Below are 20,615 nucleotides of genomic sequence, written 5' to 3' on the forward strand. Positions count from 1 at the left end.
TGTTAAAATATATCTATATTTGTGAGGAGCAGATTGCTTAAAATCAGTCATCTATCACGTTGAATCATTAAAAAAACATTTCCTTGAAGAAGGCACACTGAGGTGTTGGTGCATACAGCTTTGTTTTATGGATCGAAATTTAGAACAGTTTAGGAAAACCGGGTTGTACGTGAAGAATGGCCACAAAGTGGTCTGTGTTAACTGGGGATGTTACGATTTGGATTCTTCATCAAACATCAGCAGACACAAGAATTTTGATCGCTTCACTTACCTCGATTTTTAAAAGTGAGGATGAATGGAAGGCGTTTATAAATTGATTTTTCCAGTCACAATGTTGCGATACACACATGCAGTTAGAGGAACATAGTCCTTCTGGGAGACATCTAAGAAATACAGAAGATCCTTGGAAACCTCTGGATTAAAACCCTCCTGGACCAGCTTCCCCTTCTGCTGCTTGAAGGTCTCGGTCACGTCCAGAGAGGTCTAAAAACACAGGGCCGGGATGCAAATGAACAATACTTCACAATCCAAAACACAAACAGCAGGTAGTGAGTAGCTGACCCACCTGAACCCGGAGGAACCACGGCCAGGCGTACGCAGGAAGGGTTTTTAACAAATGCTCATATAGCGTCGGTCCATCAAACTTGTGATCCGGCCTCAAGACGATCGCAGCCATACCTGCCCGACCTTCATATCCTGAGCACACACATTGGAAAAGAGCCACACACTGATTACCATATGGGAAGGTCTGACTGAAGGAACAGGGCAAACGTCACAAATGTAGTAGGCACAGCTTGTTTCACAGGCTGCTTCCAAGTGAGCTGAAACAAACAAGGTTATAGTGCGAACCGAGCAAATGGTATGTATGAGATGTGTCTGAACATGGTGATCGTCCCACTTGGCGTGCAAACCTGGGATGGTGACTCCGTAGATGTTGGCCTCCTGGATGAAATCAAGAGGACCAAAAACCTCGGACACCTCGGTGGTGGAAACGTTCTCTCCTTTCCACCTGTAGGACAAATGAAGGAAAGTTCAAAAACCAGATTTACTCAGTGCTTTCTATGCACATTAATATTCCTACATGTAATTTGCGTTGTGACATATTTATTTGTAAATAAAATGATCTTTAGCGTCTGCCGCCAGTATTTGAAGACACTCAACACACTGGAGTCTCTTCTTGGCCGACTGTAGTGATTGTAAAATCATGTTTACATTTTTAAAATGTGCAGCATTGTGCCTTCTGTTTTTACTGATCATACTCTGTTGTCATGAAATGTTTTTATTATCTTAAAGTGCACATAGACCTTTTAATCTTAAGTATTTGTCGTTATTTATTTGTCGGGTTTAGGGTGAAGATTGGAGTGATTTGGGCAGTGGTGGGACCACGGTAAGATTGAGATGAGGCTCCTTCAACACTACCTGAGAGATCACTAGAACTACGAAGGACCTACAGACTGATGTAGTATAACTACAGAGTTTAATTGAGACAGCCTCCCTGCAGAGTTGTTTACAACTTTCAGACTATTGCCAAAAAACAGGGAACCTGCAGGACATCGAAAACTGGCGCCCTGTGTCTTCACGTTGTGTGGATCACAAGATCTTTGGATCCAGGGAAGCTGTGGAGAAGCAAACCCGTGTTTTGGGGGGGGGGGGGGGGGGGGGGGTTACGGTGGAGTAGGGTGGCTTTGGTGAGATTACAACATCTGAATAAAAGCATGTTTGGTGTTGACAGATGTGAACCCTGCTCACAGCACTGGTAACGGGTTGCTATTGAATAGACACCAACAGAACAGGCAGTGGCGGTACCTGAAGGTGTCTCCAATGCGGTCGCAGAAGTGAAGAAAGTCCCTGTGGTCCTGCATCAGGAGGTCCCCAGTGTTGAAATACACATCTCCAGCTTGGAACACGTCCCTGAGCAGCTTCTTCTCAGACTGGACCTGGTTCCCAGCGTAACCCAAGAACTGGTTCATAGCAGTCAGAGGAGCCACCAGGATCCCTGCCTCTCCTTTGGATGGAGACGGGAAGGACACTTCGCTATGATCTACTGTCACGTGATAAAAGGACACGTGGTTCACTTACCTTTTGGAGCTCGTATGCATCTTCCAGAGTCTGAGCGGACTGGCTCGCACATCTGTGGATCATATCCCAGGAGCTCAAAGGGCATGGAGAGCTGCAAAGGACCAAACACAGTTGAGTTGATGAGCCGCGCTTGACTGAAAACATGGACGGACGAGCCAAAAACGTCCCTTCAAAATAAAATCACAGGATGAAATTCTTTTTTTCTTTGAGAATCACTGGTCTATGGTCTATGCCCAATGACATCTAGATGGGACTTAAATATATTTTAAGCCAAGCATGTAGGTGATGACTCTTTGTAATAACATATCAAATGGGTCTCCCTAGTCCCCAGTAGGAGTAAAACCCTAAACAAATGAAATATTTACAACATGACAACACATCTAAATTATTTTGTACATTTGAGTTGTAAAATTTGAATGGACAGTGTGACAAGGTCAATGCCCGAAGGAAACGTCACTAACTGACTCACCTTGTTGAAATAACTCGCCCTTCCGATTGGTCCGACCTCATCGGTGTAGTTCAGGAAGCCGATGCTGGCCTCTGTTAAGCCGTAACCTTCTCTGATCTTGATGCTTCCGAAGCGTTGGACAAACTCCCTCCAAACGTCTGACCTGAGACCACTTCCTGCTGCCAGCCGGACACGGTGGGTCTTCTCCTCTGGAACCTGAAGGCAGGATTAAGAAACAGCGTTTCATAGCAGAGCTTGTCTGCAGGCACATGAGAAGATTCCTCTCACATGAATCTGTGTGTCTCCTGCAGAGTGTGTCTCCAATGCGTCTCCTGTACAGACTGTGTGTCTCCAATGCGTCTCCTGTACAGACTGTGTGTCTCCTGCACAGACTGTGTGTCTCCTGTGTGTCTCCTGCACAGACTGTGTGTCTCCTATGTGTCTCCTGCACAGAGTGTGTGTCTTCAGTCTGTCTCCTGCACAGAGTGTGTGTCTCCTGTGTGTCTCCTGCACAGAGTGTGTGTGTCTCCTGGGTGTCTCCTGTACAGACTGTGTGTCTCCTGCACAGACTGTGTGTCTCCTGTGTATCTCCTGTACAGACTGTGTGTCTCCTGCACAGACTGTGTGTCTAACGCATGGTGCAAGGTGATTGTAAAAGTAAAGAATACTTTCAGCAAGTTGAAAGCTTTCTCCTAATGGAGAGTTTACAGTTCTTTGGGGATGGCCACACAATACTAAGACAACAACGCTCTTTTCACCCCATTAAATACTATATTTCCAATTGTTGTCACAACGCAGCATTAGATTGATTGTTTTTGTTTCATCTTGGCTATGTCTGATGCTCAAGATACGTCACACACATCGGGACGAGAACAGAGAAAATAAATGATCAAATATGCTGAGTACAACTAGAAAGACCTGATAAGGTAGAATAGTCAACATCTAGTGTATGCAAACAGCAAGTTAACAGAATAAATAATTAAATAAATTGGTTTTCTTTTCCAGGTACCAGAAGAAACATTTGTCTTTTATCAGGTAACAGCACGATGCAACATATGTTTAGTAGTACGGGTTAAAGTGAGGTAAAGTGGTCTAGCACAACAAAAATAGACTTTGCAGTCTGTGGATTTCTTTTGATCTCAGTCAAAGGATGAAAGAAAACCAAAAACGTTCAGTGATCAGGTTGAGCAGTTACCCAATGAAAATAATAACTTCCACCTTCTTTATTGTCAGATAATTTAACAAACGCATCAGAGGCACGTGTTCAAAAATGTGAAGCCTGTTTGGGGACGTCTGGAAGAATTCAGCCAAACAACTTCTCTCGTTCTGGTAGATTTATTCGTCAGATCACAGGTCAAGTAACAGCGCTGCGTTTGCAAAGGCAGGAGCAGTGCTGCCGGACCGCAGGCCAGAAGAACACTCACTAACATCAGCAAGAACATCATGTTTTATAACCCGAAATGACAGAGAAGGAAAGATTTCTATTGGCCCTAAGCTGGCGTAGGGGAGGATCTTCCTCCCCCCGCATCTAAAGATCCGGTCACATCCAATGTTCAGAACTCCTGACTTAACGTAAACAATGAAGTGTGTATGTTGGATAGTGGTGTGAATTTCAAACCCCCCTAATCTGGCACATCTGATGGTTGACCAGCTGACCTTGCTTCCTCAGTCAGGACAGAAACGGATCTTCTTATCAATACACACAGAGAAGCTTCTGTTTGTCCGTGTGTGTCCCAACTCTTTAAATCATGTCCAGACAGCGAACCCCCATCCTGCCAGACTGTGGCTGGTCCGCACATCCTGCTTGCCCTCTGACTTTGAAATACTCGGTACGAGATTACTACTGCAGTGATGGGTAGACTCTGCCATGACTAAACTCTGATTCTCAAGAGGACGATGAGAATCTGGGAAGCTAAAGAATGAGGGAATCCTTGTATGCTGTGTTTGGTTGTTTTGCAATGTTAAGTTAAACTGTCCGTCTTACCGGGGGATGGTTGAACAGGTATCGACACAGCTCTCCAATGTACTGCACCACCGTCACATCGTGTTTCACACAGTCCTTCCAGAACTGACTGGCAGAAAACTTCCTTCTCAACACACATGTTGCACCTGGGATCCAAAGGAGGAGGTAGAGAGAACATTGCAGGGCCAACAGAGCAAGACAACACAGTGCCAAAAACAATGTCCATACAAAGTCTTTATAGCTGGAGTGAGTCATTTCCACTGCTTTGTTTCAGCCATTTCTCCTGGTGTGTGACAATTCCTTATAGACCAACAATGTTGGTTTCCTGTAGACGTCACAATCTATTGAATACAAACAACGGACATGGGTGTTCTCACCAAGGTGTATGCATCCTCCGAGCCCCAAAAGGGAAGCCGACATGTGGTAAAGAGGAAGGGTTATATAGACGACGTCATCCGACCGGGCTCCGCACATATGAAGGAAGGACATGCTCACAATGGCTTTCATGTGACCTACTCGGGCGGCTTTGGACAGACCTGGAGGAAGAGGGCAGCAGATCTATAGAATATATATTGCTCCAACAGGTTGTAGAGATTTCAGCATTTTATCCTTTATATACAAATGATACATGTGTGTATACCCATATATACTGTATATTTATGTATGTATACATGATAGTGATAATTTCTATGTTATCAACTGTGACATATGTACATGACCTTGAACATTTATAAAATAACATAATATGCCATACATGGCACAGAGCTACCGTTTTTCTTCTTTTTTTTGCTGTGTGCTTATTTATATTTTTCCAATATATAGTGTCTTTTGTAAGTTATAGATATGGTGTTTTGGAAGCATCAGTAGCATTGGTATTGTGACAGGCCAATGTGCAGTGTTTGGATGGCTGGCCATCGTAGATACACATGTAATGACCGAAGGAAACACTCATGTCGTACCTGTGGTGCCTGAAGTAAAAATGAAGACAAAGTTTGACATGATGTCAACTTTGGGAATATCACTTAAGTTTTCTCCAGAGATGTTTTCCACCTTATCTAGTAAAGTGTTGAATTCCTCAGAAGGTGACGTGTGATCCATCACCCACACGGCCACGTTGTCCTTCTTCAGATCAGGCCACACCTCGTCCGCCAAGTGGGCCAAATCTGCATGAAGCAGACACAACACACTATTTCACTGTCCATTCAGACCCAAACAAAGCCAGAGCGCTTTATTCCACTCTGTGCTCATTTAAGCTGTTCTCCCTTACTCGCAGATTTGATGATACGTGTGAGGTTGTGATTATTTAAAGGCCACGACACAGAGAGCAGTGAAGTAAGAAGTCCTAATCATTGTATTCAGGGCCCCAAGCAGCGCTTTTATGGTCGGGGGGCGAGTCCCGGCGTGGTATTTTGCCCTCCCTCCCTGCCGACTATCAGTACGACTGATATGTTTCATGTCTTATCATGAGAAACCCTATGAATATTTACAGTACGATAACGCACTTTCCTCTTTGATACTGTTATCGTTAGGGCTGGCTCAGGTGAGCATAGACCAGCCCTTAGATCAGGTTTCTGTGGATGGTTACATCGGCGGGTGCTTCTATCGGAGGGTGGTGGTCCTTGCAGTGGTCCTGCTGACACTTACTATTCTCAATTTTTGAATAATTTCTGTTGGATGAATTGAACGCATTGTAAATTCAGGCCCAAGACTGTTGGGCTACACTAAAGAACATGAATTGAACCTTGCTGTCCTCATCATTCATGGACGTTTCACTGAGGAAGGAAAAACTAGCAAGGAGAGAATATGAAAAATACAAGCTAATGCAAGTGGAGATCATCATTGTAATTTACCCAAGCAAAAGGTTAGTCCTATTCAGAGGTTATCCATACATCAGCTGTTGACTTAGTTAACAGATCTTTTCGTTTTGTTGTTTTTAAACGTGACCACTATTACTTCATTCAAAATGTGGGTCTTTGCTCACTGTTGAATTATAAAAGAAAAGTGTTCTACAAGCATACAAAGTGACACAGGGGAATCGATAAATCAATTCCTGTCATTACCATTTATCTGATTGGAATGAAGGACATTCCAAATAACGGAGGGTTTCCCTTCACTCTTCCGACATGGTGTGAATTATACGTTTACACTAAAAAGTTAGACTCCACGTATACTCATGTCGCGGGGACCTGATGGCTGCAGGTCTGGTCCTGCTAAAGCCGAAGTTGCAGCGTACCGACGGCGCCAGAACAAGCACACATTGGTGAAGGGGAGGCGGGGGGAACGTGCACTACCTGCGGCCACAACGAGCGTCCTGGCCCCGCAGCTGCGGAAGCAGGAGAGCAGAGACGCAGCTTTGATGTTGACGTTGAGGAAGGCCGCCTCGCAGCCCACTTTGCACAGTCCCAACCAGGCGCAAATGAAGTCCGGCTCGTTGAACAGCAACAGCGCAACGATGTCCCCCGGTTTCAAAAAGCCCTCCGACCGGAACGCGTTCGCGAACCGGTTACTTCTCCGGTCCACGTCCTGGTACGTCAGGGTCTGGTCTTCGAAGACGATGAAGGGTTTGTGGGGGTTCTTCTTCGCCTGGTGGAGGAAGCAGTCGAGGTACGACACGATCCCGCGCTGCATTCGAGCCCGCAGCGTCTTGTCGTAACTCCGAAGTTTGCACCAGTACATCACATCCACCCAGAAGAAGGGATACACGAGCCGCTGGTAGAGACCCAGAGCCAGCAGCCCCGCGAAGACGCCCGTGAGCACCGCAGCGATCATCTCCACGCCTCGGTCCCACGCAGGAACTTCTCCCCGAGTCGAGCCGCAGGAGTCCAGGGAGGCGGTGGAGCGGGTTGCCCGCTCGTTACGCTGTGTCTCAGTGGCATGCTGACAGCCAATGAGCGCGAGGCGCCTCGAGCCTCCACGCCGGATAAATACACGGTCCAACGCCCCCCTCCTCGGTTTGTTCGACGACGAGACCTTTCAAAATAAAAGCAACGTTTAAACTGATGCAGTTTAAGATTAGTCGGCCAGTCAACATACAAATAAGTAAACCAAAAGTGAGTTATAATATAAAAAACCTCAAGGATGCAGCTGCATTTAAAAAGTTCTTTGATAAACGAAATGTTGCCATTTAGTGGTCTTTGCATACATTGGTACTCTCAGAATGTATGTTTGGACATACATGGAATTTGTCTCCAGGGTAGAAACTGTTAGTGTGGCGGGAGGTCTTAGTCCTGATGGACCTCAGCCTCCTGCCAGATGGAAGGGGCACAAACAGTTCATGTCCAGGGTGGGAGGGCTCGGCTACAATCTTTCTAGCTCGCTTCAGAGTCCTGGAAGCAAACAAGTCCTGGAGAGACGGCAGATTGCAGCCAATCACCCTCTCTGCAGAGAAGATGACACGCTGCAGCCTCCCCTTGTCCTTGGCTGTGGCTGCAGCGTACCACACGGTGATGGAGGAGCAGAGGATGGACTCCATGAAGGCCGTGTAGAAGTGCACCATCATCGTCTTTGGCAGGTTGAATTTCTTCAGCTGCCTCAGGAAGAACAACCTCTGCTCAGCCTTTTTTGTGATGGAGCTGATGTTCAGCTCCCACTTAAGGTCCTGGGTGATGATGGAGCCCAGGAAACGGAAGGAGTCCACAGTGGTGACGGGGAAGTCACACAAGGTGAGGTGGGAAGGTGGGACTGCGTTCTTCCTGAAGTCCACGACCATCTCCACTGTCTTCAGGGCGTTGAGCTCCAGGTTGTCCCACATCCTGACCATGTGTTTGTTGGCCTGGTAGGTAGGTAGGTACACTGTTTTGTCGTTCCCTTGTTGTTGTGTCGATGTATCGTTCCTTAAATATAACGTAAAATGTTCTCCTTTCAGCCTAAAATCATGCTCTTCCCAAATTAAATGAAAAAGAAGAAAATGACTTTCTTTATTTGCATATTACACATTGTTCGGGTTTAAAGACTTTTAGTGCTTACCAGTTTAGCAGGTTCCTAGGCAACAGGAGCAGTAGAGAAAAGGCTAGGGACCCAAACAGGAAGCCCCCGGCTTAGGCCAAATGGTTATTGACTATAATGCATTCACTTCATTTAACATACAAATGTAATATCTGCTATCTAACATCATACAAACTACAATTCTACACTAAACATCGGTACATGTAACATACTTCTCACCGCTAGGGGTGCACTTCTTCTTAAATTCCTAACAGTATAGCCCACGAATTTAGACATAATGACATGGTTGATGCGGAGGAAAAACAATAGCGGAAAGTTGAACAGCGGTATATATCTATTAACGCCATAGATATATATGTTTGGATATCTGTGGTGAACACAGCATCAGTGAAGAGAGAACGCTGGATCACACTCCTGTCCAATAGGTGGCGGCCACTTGTCTTTAACGATGGGTTCTACTGACATTAAACAAACCGAAGAAGACAAGGAGCGAAAAGAAGAAGAAGACGATCTGGTCATGTGATTGTGAACTAGACAACAAACACACCCGGAACAGAGTTTTATTGCCGCTGTTGGAGACATGTCACATTTTATGAGCAGATGTTGCGTTACTTGGATCTAAATACATTTAATTCTATTTCAGCAGGCTGAAGGTTTGACGGAAGTCCACTACAAACCTTCACTTGAAGAATCACCCGAGGTGCGTATAAACGTTTAGAGACCATGTAAAGCCTTTATTGTATAAAACGCAATACGTTTGCTATTTAAGCATGTGCAACCTTTCAAGTATGCGTATTTTTGGAGGGACACCAAAATCTGACTGGTTTGGTTCACGGAAGCTTTTGGGACAGTTTACACTTTAATCTTGAGTGACGTCACCAATATCTGTTTTTACTGCGATGCTAAGCGAATACAATAGTTTATTTCATTATTTAACTATAGTATTGTTTACCGGGGTTTGGCATGAACGTGTTCAGGGGAATAAGAGCGAAGAAACCCAAATGACCAAAGCAATAGTTTACTTCACTAGACGAGCGGCTAAAGATCTCCTGATGCCAACGTTACACCTCACCGAGGCGGTCTGAGGAAGTTCCACAGTTTGTACCATTAACCCCCAAGTGCGTTCGGATAACACATGGAAAATGGATTTACTACGCTTCTTTATCTATTGATCTTTTGTATTGATAACCTTATATCCACTCTTTTATTTAATTTTCCCCTTTAGTTATTTTCTTTCATGGACCTTGACATATCTTCATGTATTTGTCATAGTTTACTAGGTTCCTATACCTGACCTCACTGTCTGTCTTTTAACTCCAGGGGTTAACCTAACCCTCTCCCCATTAAAACAGAAATATCTCCAATATCCCATATTATCATTTCATCAATGCTTACATTTGCTATTATTTTGTATACAGCAGTCATAATGGGCTCTGCAGTAGAGAGGACGGACGAACATGTGAGAGAGTATCTGATCTACCGCGGTTTCACCAGCACTTTGAAACAACTGGACAACGACATCAAAACCGACAAGGAGAAAGGCTTCAGGGTACGATGTATTGATGCATCCAATTGTTTAATGATTCCGGTCCCTGACCCAAGAAATGCTTTTCATTTAGAGGTTTGTTTTTGATCCAGAACATGGTCTGTTTGCAGGTGGATAAGATTATTGATCAGCTCCAGCAGTTTGTCCAGAGCTATGACTTCTTTGGTCTGAAGGAGTACTGGCTATACTTGGACAGACGTCTTTTGTGCAGACTGGAAGACGTTTACAGATCCACAGTCCTTAAACTGAGGACCAGCCTGTACAGATACTACGTCATCCACACCATCCAGGTAACGTCATGGAGAGAAATGTGGTTACAAATCTCCCCGGTGCGGCCATGACTCCGTCCCTTCCTCTTCCTAGAAAGGAAACCTTGAGAAGACTCAGGAGTTTTTCCAGAAGCAGGCGTCGGAGCTGCAGAGTCAGGTGGAGTGGCGAGATTGGTTCATCCTGCCGTTTATACCCGCCCCCGACCAGAACCCGGCCTTCTCTCCATACTTCTCCCGCCAGTGGGCCGACACCTTCCTGGTTTCACTGCACAACTTCCTGTCCGTCCTCTTCCAGTGCATGCATATCCTTCAGCGGTGGATCCATGTCCCTTTAGTAGACAATGTCAATGTCACTCATAAGGACTTTAAAACGTTGTCTGTTTGTCCTGTAAACTCTGAATCTGCTGGTTTCCAGTCTTTAACTGGTTGTCACCCCAGCCTGTTCTGCTGAGTTTTGATGCTGAGGTTCAGAAGACAACGAGTCTGGCTGAGGAGAACGAACAGCTTTGCCAGTTGGTGAGTATGCAAAGATTTTTTTAAAGTTTTTAAAAAGTCACATAACGGATTTTGAACTGATTTCTCAACATCTTAGAGAGGAAGGGCAGATTAGAGAAGTCTATGGTTAGCCAACACCTCTGGAGCCAGAGTGGTTTTAATTACAGCTGCCTTGAAGGACTGTGGTACATGTCCTGTCAACAAAGATTCCAAACATCCAGTAAAGACGTGCTAACTAAAAATACAACTTCCATAAGCAGCTTCGTCAGAATCAGATCCAAGAGACCAGGGGAAGATTTAGACTTCTAAATTATAGAGGTCAGTTGATCAAGGTTGATGGAAGAGAAGCCATCCAAGCAGGCATCAGGACCCACTGCTGCAGTTCATAAAGTAGTTGTACTGAGGTCCACAGGAATACACGGCTCAACAGAGCTGGGACTCAGTCAGTCTGCCCACAGTGCTGAAGACCTGGAGTTGTTTTTACTTTTCTTTTTTAGTCATGAGTCATAAGCTGCTCTTTCCTATATGCTTTAAGGCTGCAGAAAACATCCTTCTATTTACCATTCTCCTTTCTAGAGGAGCAACTCTCAATGAGCCTGTAGCAGTATCAACCAGATGATCCATTTGGGACGGACTGAAGTTTTCACAGCAGTCCTCTGATATCTTGAGACATGATACTGAAGTTAAAGCAGAAGGAACCACCTCTACGTGGCTACAGCGCTGTGAGATAAGCATTGAGTGTAGAAACCTTTGCCTTGAGGAGCAGATTCCTGTAGGAGGAATTCAAAGCTGATCAGACAATGGTCCAACAAGAGAGGGTTCTGTGGAAAGACTGTTAAATGTTCTTTTAAAAGAAGAAGCTTTTTTTCCCCTTTATCTCTACGTAGTCTTGATGTTGACCCAAAGGATTGGGACTTTTTCACGGTTATGTGGTCACTTTGTGGATGTATTGCCCTTTTACTGATTTTACAGTTACTATACATTCGTAAATCCTTCATTCATTGGGGAGGGGCAGTTGTCCTAATTCATGTGGCGGTTTGTTGTTGGGCTTTTCTTACTTCATGTTGCATCTGACCTGTCTCGTCTCGTATAGCTGTTTGCGCTGCAGATGGAAAGCCGGGACCAGAGGGAGGTAGACGAGATGGTCCACCACAAGCTGCCGATATACGTCCAGAACATGGACCGACTTGGAGACACTGACCTGTGAGATACTTACATCACTGTCTTTAATTATTACTGGCTACAAATAAGATGGCTGCCATCATGTCATTTGCTCTTTATGTTCATTGTGTTGACTTAAAGACCATTGAATGCTTTTTACCAAATTATGATGTTCCACACCTTTTTAATAAGGCTGGTCCCAATGACCCAGATGAAGATGAACATCTTGATTTTATTTAAGTTTATTTAAGCACTGAAATGAAAAACACAATGTATGATGGATTCTCACAGTTGGCAGCCATCTTATATTCTCCTTAAATGTCTTTCTATCCATTGCAGTTTTGTGTTTAAGATTAATTTCTATACGACAAAATCCAGGACTGACACACAACGTTTTATTGGTCTTGTCAGCTTGTTCTTACATTTCATGTCAGCGCTTTGACTGACTTACTATTCGTTTTGACTAGTATTTTATTTCAAATGTTTCACTATGATTCTTATGTTCATTTTTATAGAATAAAACCCTTTTCCAGAGCAGACCTCCTGCTAAAGGTCTTTGGTAGTGCCTCAGAAAAGTTTAGATTAGATTTGAGTTCAGATGCATGAAACTAAAATAATATTTCTGGCATGATGAGAGTTGAGGAGAAGGGAGGAATGTAAGCGTGTGAGGCTGTTACAGGCTGTGATTTAAAACCCATTTAAAACGCTTTTATCTAATTTATTGTTAATGATACAGTGCTGCTTTAGACTGTGTGCTGTGATGCAGTTGATTTTGCCGAATAAACAATTCACCTGATGAATTGTGTTTTTTTGTCAGTACAATCCATGTTCACACACTGGCAGAGGAGTGTAGACTAGAGCGGCAAATATTGCATTAATGAGCCATATGAGTTAAAACATGAGCAGTGTTGGGCAAGTTGTGCTCGACTGGTCAGTAATAACTGGATTTTCTGCCTTTTTATGGAGACATCGGGTTGCCAGGTCTCATCATAACCTCACTTCTAACCACTAGACGCGTGACTGGCTGAAGGAGGATTTAGTAATCCCCGCCTCTGCTGACCTTCAACCAGCTGTTCTTCATACAAAAGATTCCTTTTGGGGATGCAAAGCATGCTTTTGTACCCTGGAAGAACTGTCCATGTATCTCCTCTCCATCACACAAGCGCTAGAGGCCATCTTCAAAGTGGAACTCAATATGATGTAGAGATTCCTACTGATCTGCTTCGCGTTCACTCTTTTGTTTCATAAGCTTTACTAGAACAAAAAGGAAAATGAATTCCTGTAAGGCAGTGTTGGTAGATGCTGATTATGGGATGGAAATGCACAACAATTGTTGGAATGTAAAACTTGTAGTTCGCTTGTTGGAAGCCATTCAAAGGTAAACTATTTAGTCACATTGGCTATTTGAAAACACGGCATTTAAAAGCCACCCGTCCTCTGCAGCTGAAGAAGAGATGAACCACTGGTTGATGAGGACAAAGCCGTTGTTTTCAGTTTACAGTGAAAGCATCCACACTTCACCACGAACCTGCGGGAAGTCAAAGAAACCCATTAAAAGGCATGTGCTGAACGGAAATACTGATCGGGTCAGACGCCAAAGAGGTCCTTAAAGGGGCCAGGTGAGAGCCGCTCCACAACCATTAGACGCCCCCCCCCCCCCCCCCACCCCCCCGTATCTCATTTCTACTGACACTAAGGGGTACTCGTGAACATTTTCACCCAGCATGCCCCACCAATGCCCCAAGGCGAACCATTCTCCGGCGAATCACAGACTGCGTACAGCCACTTTCCCCCATTGGCTGTGCACCCCCCTGGATGCTTACGGGAGACTCAGTACGTCGGCCTTGGACCTGGGGAGGATGCTGGAGGGCAAAGCACCCGAATCACCAACCTGTTTTGTCTCGTTCTTTGTGAATCTCTCCAGGCTCCTAAATGTTGGCTTCATGAATTGCTGTGTTGCTGAAATCTGTAACTTTGCCCCCCCCCCCCCCCCCCCCCAGGGATTTGGTGCTGAGCCAGCGCCCTGTCAGCACTGCTACCACTCCTTCCAGAAACTTTTTCTCGACATTCCTGCCGCAGGGCAGACGCACTCCGGGGAAACTGCCTCTGTTCACCACTGGGTCCTCACCGAACCAGGCTTCAGTGGGGAGGAAGGATCCACCAAGCAATCTGGTAAGAGAGGCACGTGTTATCCAGTTTTTTATATATAGGAGGTTTTTAAATGGTTGAACAACTTTACATTTGCAGGTGGGTGAACATCTGGAAAAAGCTGAACATGCTTTGTGGATAATCAGGGGCCACAAAATGTGTTAAGCCTCAGTTCCACTAATGTCCACTAGATGCTGCTATGAGATATAGTTTGGTCATTTTAAATTTGGATGGCACCAGATTTTAGAAAAATACTTCAAAATGTAATTTTGTCTAATTCATTAGACATCTTTGAATTAGTAGAGAAGTAGCCTTGAAGAAGTGGTAGTTGTAGTAGTGGTTGTAGTGGTAGATGAAATAGTAGTAGTAGAATATTGTGATATCTGAATGGGTTCATATGCAGGACTGTATACAAAAAATGTACTGAAAATGTTTTTAGAAAAGAATGAAGCAGTTGAATTGGACTTTTCGACTGCAGCATCTGTCTTTAGATGAATTACATGTATATATGATGCTAACTATTTTAGTGTCCATTGAAAATATTTATATATATATATATATATATATATACATATATATATCTGCTATCAATAATATTGCGACTGATCTGACCCCATATGTGGCAGCCATATCGCGGGTGCTAAATTTAAGTCTCTAATAGAACTTTGACCTGAAATCATCTGGTGTTTCTAAAATGAATTTGTGTTTTCTAGCCTGCAAAGTCAAAAGAGGGATTCCAAGGCAATGAGGTGAAGCCAGTTTCCAGCCAAGCATCAACCAGTGAACCTAAGAGCTTCCAGTCGCAACAGTCAACAACCCAGCCTACAAACCAGCCATCTCACCCGAGACACAAGAAAATCCAAGATCATGAGAAAGAGAGGAAGGAGCTTTTTTCCAAACCAACATCACAGGTACCCGAGAAATGGCACTGATCACCACCATGGTGTTTACGTCACTGCTGCCAGGGATCACATTTAATAGAATGCAATTTCCACCCACAAATGATTTAATTACACAGCTACAGGAGCTCTGAGGCCTCCCCAGGCCTGAGATATGTCATCTGTCCAGCGTGTTGGATGTTTATTATGGATCAACACGCCGCCTGTCCGTCTCGCCCTCCATTTAACCGTCTCTCATGAACAAGAGCCCGACATACTAACTTCTTTGCTGAGGATGCAAAGTCACTGAAACAAGCTTCTGTTGCACAATGAACACAAGTATGTTCTCACACAAGTTTTTTTTTTTTTACTCCTCACACATAATCGGGCCTTGTCTTTGGCCCTCCAGACAGGCCTCTGAGCGCCGTCTGCATGTGTCTGACCTCTCCGACCAGCGTCTGCCGTCCCTACAGCCGTTTAGCGCGGATAGACAATTTGGCAATGTTTTAGTGCTTTTCTACTCAAATGTCATGCATTATGTTGGGATTGTTGCAAATGTTAATGCTTGCTAGGACTTGACGGTTATTCCATTCACACTGGCAATATCCTTGTGTTATCTTTAGATCCCAGAGAAGAGAGGGGAGACAGGAGAGGTCGAGCTGCTTGCTGAGAGCTTTGACGAGCCTCCTGAGCCCTGCTCATACAGCAGGAGCTGCAGTGGAGGAGCAGATGGAGGAGGACTTTCAACAGAACAGCCTTTTATCAAACTCAGCCAGGAGGAGTACGGAGAACACCACTCCTCCATCATGCACTGCAGGTCTGCCTTCCACTTACATCTGCTTCCTTGGTTCCTCGGCTCATCGGAGAAAACCCCAAACATGAACTATTCCCCTTTTCTTCTATTTGTGCCTCTGTTTTCAAGGGTTGACTGTTCTGGTCGCCGGGTCGCCAGTTTGGACGTAGACGGAGTCATCAAGGTGAATCTCCATAAATGATCTTTTGGTGTTGAACAAAGAAAATACCTCAAAACGTGCACTCTGATGTATATCACTAATCGAAATAATAACAAAGCCTTCATCTTTCTCAGGTGTGGTCCTTCAACCCCATCATGCAGACCAAAGCCACCATCATGTCCAAGTCTCCTCTGCTGTCTTTGGAGTGGGCCACCAAACCAGACCGACTGGTAGGACCCAGACTGCCCACTCATTATTCTGACATCCGCAGCATTACTCCGATTTCTATTTGTAATTGGTGCAAGCGGGATCCATGTGGCCTTCCATGTTAGGGCAGTATCTTGGGGTTGTTGGTTTAGTTAAGTAGGTTGAGCTTGATTATAAAGTGTAATGGAAGGTCCCTCTGAGTGACACAACTCTGCTGTCAGTTGTTACTAGGCAGCCGGGTTGGCACGGTGCGGCTGTATGACACGGACGCCAAGAAGAACCTCTACGAGATGAACATCGACGAAACTCATCCACGGTATTTTTTGGTCCACTGTACTGTGATACAGTTTGTTACGATACATATTTCTCTACATTGAGGGAACTTTGTCAAAGCAGTTAGACCACTTGGTTAACCTCACATCTGAAATGCCCCTATGCAACCAACACATGTACACGTGTACACGTCTCAGGACCACGGTGTGAAGCGTTCATATATTTGATCCTGAGTACAGGATATTGCTGTTATTATTGCTATTATTCCCAATTACGCAGTTTTAGGGAGAGTTTTATAATGAAAGTTTTACTCAACCAATACTAAAAATCTCCATGCGTGACTGTATTTTTCATGTGGTATTGAATAATGTTTGTTGTTGTATTACAAATGGTGATACTGTGTCCCTGCTGTCTCTCAGTATCTTGTCGTTAGCCTGCAGTCCCAGCGGCTCGTCGTTTGTCTGCTCAGCTGCAGCTGTCAGTCGATCTGGAAGTGTAGACTCAGCAGCTCAACTTCCCATCCCGGTGTCGGGGCAGCTGCTGCTCTGGGACACAAAGACTGTCAAACAACAGGTAATTAGTTAGCACTCCGGCACTGGAAAAAGGCTCCGCCATCATCGTGAGAGTGTTGTGCTGTGGCTCTGAAGGTGGAGCAAAGACTGGAGCTTCTCTAGAGGCCTTCAGAGCACGATTTTTACCTCTGCTCTCCAGGCGAGCACGTAAGCAGCGAGCCAAATGGCTCCAGAAGGCCATCGGGAGGCCAAGGATGGGCTCTGTAGGGCTGCCCCTCATTCATTTCGCCATTCTAGCACATTTTGTAATTCTAATCTGTGCATAATAGGAATCTGGCTTTAATCTCTGTGTGTATATTAGAGAGCAAGCTAGCTTTATATACAATATATATATTACAAATGGGTGGGAAAGGGTTTTGTCAGCTTTTGATGAAAGGACCTCATTAGCTGCACTATAATGATAATAAGAAATATTGCACCATCTGTTGCATCCGTGTTTGTTTAAGATTTGGGATATTTACTAATCATTATGTGCCGAGGAAGAAATTTGGTTTTCGGGGGATATTTTGTAATGTATGTTAACATGCAACCTGCCGGCTGCCATTCTATTTTTTATTTCTTTACCAAATGTTTACATGCTAACATGAGTATGTAACAAAAGGCCATGCTAGTATTTAGCATGTCATGTTTACTCACAACAATATAATGAACGTTACATAGCAGGACCAAATACTTACACTATGAATGACCTACAATAATGAATGTTAGCATTAGCATGTTTAGCATTAGATTTGTGGCGTTGGGTTCCTGTGGATGTAGAATAATCAGTGTTCTCTTTGACCTTAAGCTCCAGTTTTCTTTAGAGCCTGAACCAGTAGCCATTAACTGCACTGCCTTCAACCACAATGGGAACCTGCTGGTGACCGGTGCTGCTGACGGGGTCATCAGACTGTTTGGTCAGTGTTTATTAGTGATCGTTTGTATCGTACATCCCTCTCATGTCTGTTTCTGATAACTTTCAATGTCAAATCTCATTGTACTCTTAATTGATTTGTAGTTTGGATTCATCTTTAATCTTTGCGTAAACATGGTTCTTTTTTTGGGATTGTGGAGTACGTTCTCTAGCATTTCCAAATGAATCCCACACCTTCTGCTTTAGATATGCAGCGGTATGAGAGCGCTATGAGCTGGAGAGCCCACGACGGAGAAGTTTACAGCGTGGAGTTCAGCTACGATGAAAACACCGTCTTCAGCATCGGAGAAGATGGCAAGGTGTGTGTGTTTTATTTTTGGAATGTTGTTGCACATTTTGCAAAGAAAGCATAGTAGTTTTGTATTTTTTAGGATCCGCTTTGAGGGCCTAGTAAAGTTTGAACATAAAAGAGGAAGTTTGCTTCTGGGTTGGTTGCACAGAAATCCACTTATGGTCAAAAGGGTTGCAGCTGAGCTGTGGTGGTCCGACTTGGTGGTCCGATCAGTTGGCGACGAATTCACAAAATCATTTTAACGCCTCGCTTTCTCAAATATGAATAAATTTAAGTAAAGAATGAAAACAAATATTTTATTCAAAACAATTCAAGAACTGAATCAAGTATTTTGGGGTAAAATTTTATCCAAAATACTGTTCATTCACTTATTTTTATTTTCAATACATTGCTATATTTTCCCATGTTAAAGACCAAAACTCAACCTTTTGGCCTGGGTTTGTCACACACGCTTTGAGTGGTCGGAAGACTAGAAAAGCACTATCCATGTACAGTCCACTTCCCATTTACACACATTTTACCCATCCGTAGTGTTGAGGTAGGAGGTGTGGACCCTACCTCTCACCTAAAGGATGGCCGCTCGCTCTCTCTGTAGAAAGGAGATGACGAACGTTATACGTCTAATCCCATCAATGATGGAGCAAAGAAATCACACGATGCCCAGGCAATTTAGTGATAAATTTAATAAATTCTTTACTTCTGTTTGTCGAACACAAAAACAAGACAAAATAAAAAGTGGATTACTAGACCAGCTTCAGTACTACAACACTAGATGTTTTTGTTCCATATCTGTAATCTGAGTTGCAATATAATAATATTATATTCTACTGTATTGTTTTGTTTATATTCAGTTCATCCAGTGGAACATCCATCGGTGTGGGGTGAAGCAGTCGGAGCAGGTTTTACCCCAGGATGCCACTGGGCCCTTCATCCTGTCAGGCTACAGTGGATACAAACAGGTAGGTAGTGTTAACAGGCCACAATGCATCACCGACTAAAGTAACGGGAAAACACATTTGGCTGATGGAATATTCTAAAGAATTGAATAGATCAAATGAACTTAATAACCTGCTTGATGTCTAAATGTGTGAATGACTTGGGACTCAGGTTCAGGTTCCTCGAGGTCGACTCTTTGCCTTCGACTCTGAAGGCCAACATGTTCTGACCTGTTCCAGCAACGGAGGACTTATATACAGAGTAAATCAACCTTCACAAGATAAGATTCAACTATGATTGATCCAGTGGAAAATTGCTTTGCAGCCGTTTCATCATCATATGTGCACCTCCCCCTCTTTCAGTTGACCAATGGAGAGCCCGCTCTGGAAAGCATGCTGCCTCTGGGGGGGCACAAAGCGCCAGTGGTGACGGTGGATTGGTGCTCGGCAGTGGACTGCGGCACCTGTCTGACCGCCTCCATGGATGGGAAGATCAAGCTGAGCACACTCCTGGCACAGAACTCCTAACACACCTGAGGAGTCAGTGCTCATGAATTTATAATAAACTGATAGAGTCCCGCTGATGGAGATTATTCCAGAAACTTTTATTAGAGTATGTTATTTGTTTAATGACGTGAGACAAAACAGTAAAAACTCCCTAACCTGTTAGCAAATTGTATTAACATAAAATTCCAACTGAAAGTGCAAGCTGAGAACATGTTTTTATTTAAAGCAGAATGATTTTGTATTACCTAAGCCTCTAGTGTGACAGTAAAGAGTTCTGACACCGGTCTGACATATCATGTCCTATGGAGTCAATGTGATTAAGATGTTAGAAAGCATTTAATTCCATATAGCAAGCAATGTTGTACACTTCACTTCTGTCCCTATGATCATTGCCGGTCTAATCATTCACTCTCCTTTTATCACTCTTTGGCTTTCCATATATTTCGACTTCTTCAGCAGCTAGTTGCTAACTGTGCACGTTTAATAAGAACTGATTTGATTTGAAAAAGATTCCAGGTTACCTTAGGAAAGAAGGCCGGGTTGGGCGGCATACAGACCGTGGCAAGCCCTGGCCCCAAACTGCAAACAGGAAGGGCCAATGGATAAAGCCAGAAAGTCACTCACACACTTTGCCATGGTTAAAGCCAAGATCAAGTTAAGTTAAATAAACTTCATCCACAATGTCTTGGGCTAAAATGGGTGTTGAGAGAGTGCCTCAAACACAGTAATCGGATCCCACAAAGGAGCCTGGTAACAAGGTGAGAACTACATGAAACCACATACTAAAGGTTGCAATCCTAGAGACTGCTTCCCAAAGCCAACTCTCAACTCTTGCAAGAAAAACAACAGATCAACTACTGAACACTGAAAAGGAATGGTGTGCCTCAGATCAATAACCTCAAAAACCTACCATGTACAACTGTATAGAGTGCGTGGAGGCGGCCCCAGTCTGAATGGTGTCAATGAGCAGTGCAGGCAGGCGTGGTGCATGCAGTCTCTGGTCCTAGGTGCCATTCACTGCCCTGGTTATC

General features: G+C 44.1%; 2 protein-coding genes across 2 annotated transcripts; one reads left to right on the top strand and one right to left on the bottom strand.

The window, feature by feature from the left end:
• Window positions 1-41: 41 nt before the first annotated feature.
• On the bottom strand, window positions 42-7,443 carry LOC119226311 (long-chain fatty acid transport protein 2). Its single transcript, XM_037484131.2, has 10 exons — window positions 6,782-7,443; window positions 5,450-5,653; window positions 4,868-5,026; window positions 4,512-4,636; window positions 2,549-2,743; window positions 2,080-2,170; window positions 1,807-2,005; window positions 912-1,009; window positions 566-696; window positions 42-483 (listed from the first exon to the last, which is right to left on the bottom strand). The coding sequence occupies exons 1-10, from the start codon at window positions 7,257-7,259 to the stop codon at window positions 307-309; spliced, it is 1,857 nt and encodes a 618-aa protein (XP_037340028.2). The 5' UTR covers window positions 7,260-7,443; the 3' UTR covers window positions 42-306.
• A 1,475-nt stretch (window positions 7,444-8,918) lies between these two features.
• wdr91 (WD repeat domain 91) lies at window positions 8,919-19,868 on the top strand. The gene is made up of 18 exons (XM_062558718.1): window positions 8,919-9,135; window positions 9,854-9,984; window positions 10,092-10,271; window positions 10,345-10,551; window positions 10,683-10,766; window positions 11,839-11,948; window positions 13,907-14,078; window positions 14,768-14,965; window positions 15,556-15,749; window positions 15,855-15,909; window positions 16,020-16,115; window positions 16,314-16,408; window positions 16,785-16,938; window positions 17,725-17,833; window positions 18,037-18,149; window positions 18,994-19,101; window positions 19,250-19,339; window positions 19,441-19,868. Exons 2-18 carry the CDS (start codon window positions 9,862-9,864, stop codon window positions 19,603-19,605), a joined length of 2,253 nt encoding a protein of 750 aa, XP_062414702.1. The 5' UTR covers window positions 8,919-9,135; window positions 9,854-9,861; the 3' UTR covers window positions 19,606-19,868.
• Window positions 19,869-20,615: the final 747 nt, after the last annotated feature.

Source organism: Pungitius pungitius, chromosome 18 (genome assembly GCF_949316345.1).
Source record: "Pungitius pungitius chromosome 18, fPunPun2.1, whole genome shotgun sequence".
Classification (NCBI taxonomy): domain Eukaryota; kingdom Metazoa; phylum Chordata; class Actinopteri; order Perciformes; family Gasterosteidae; genus Pungitius; species Pungitius pungitius.

Excerpts from the sequence above, each read along its gene's own strand:
- LOC119226311 (XM_037484131.2), bottom strand. The coding sequence starts at position 7,259 with ATGATCGCTGCGGTGCTCACGGGCGTCTTCGCGGGGCTGCTGGCTCTG. Across the intron at positions 2,744-4,511 it reads ACCTGTTCAACCATCCCCCG|GTTCCAGAGGAGAAGACCCA; the intron begins GTAAGACGGACA and ends TCCTGCCTTCAG. Across the intron at positions 2,006-2,079 it reads ATGCATACGAGCTCCAAAAG|GAGAGGCAGGGATCCTGGTG; the intron begins GTAAGTGAACCA and ends CTCCATCCAAAG.
- wdr91 (XM_062558718.1), top strand. The coding sequence starts at position 9,862 with ATGGGCTCTGCAGTAGAGAGGACGGACGAACATGTGAGAGAGTATCTG. Across the intron at positions 10,272-10,344 it reads ACGTCATCCACACCATCCAG|AAAGGAAACCTTGAGAAGAC; the intron begins GTAACGTCATGG and ends TCCTCTTCCTAG. Across the intron at positions 16,116-16,313 it reads CCACCAAACCAGACCGACTG|TTGTTACTAGGCAGCCGGGT; the intron begins GTAGGACCCAGA and ends CTCTGCTGTCAG.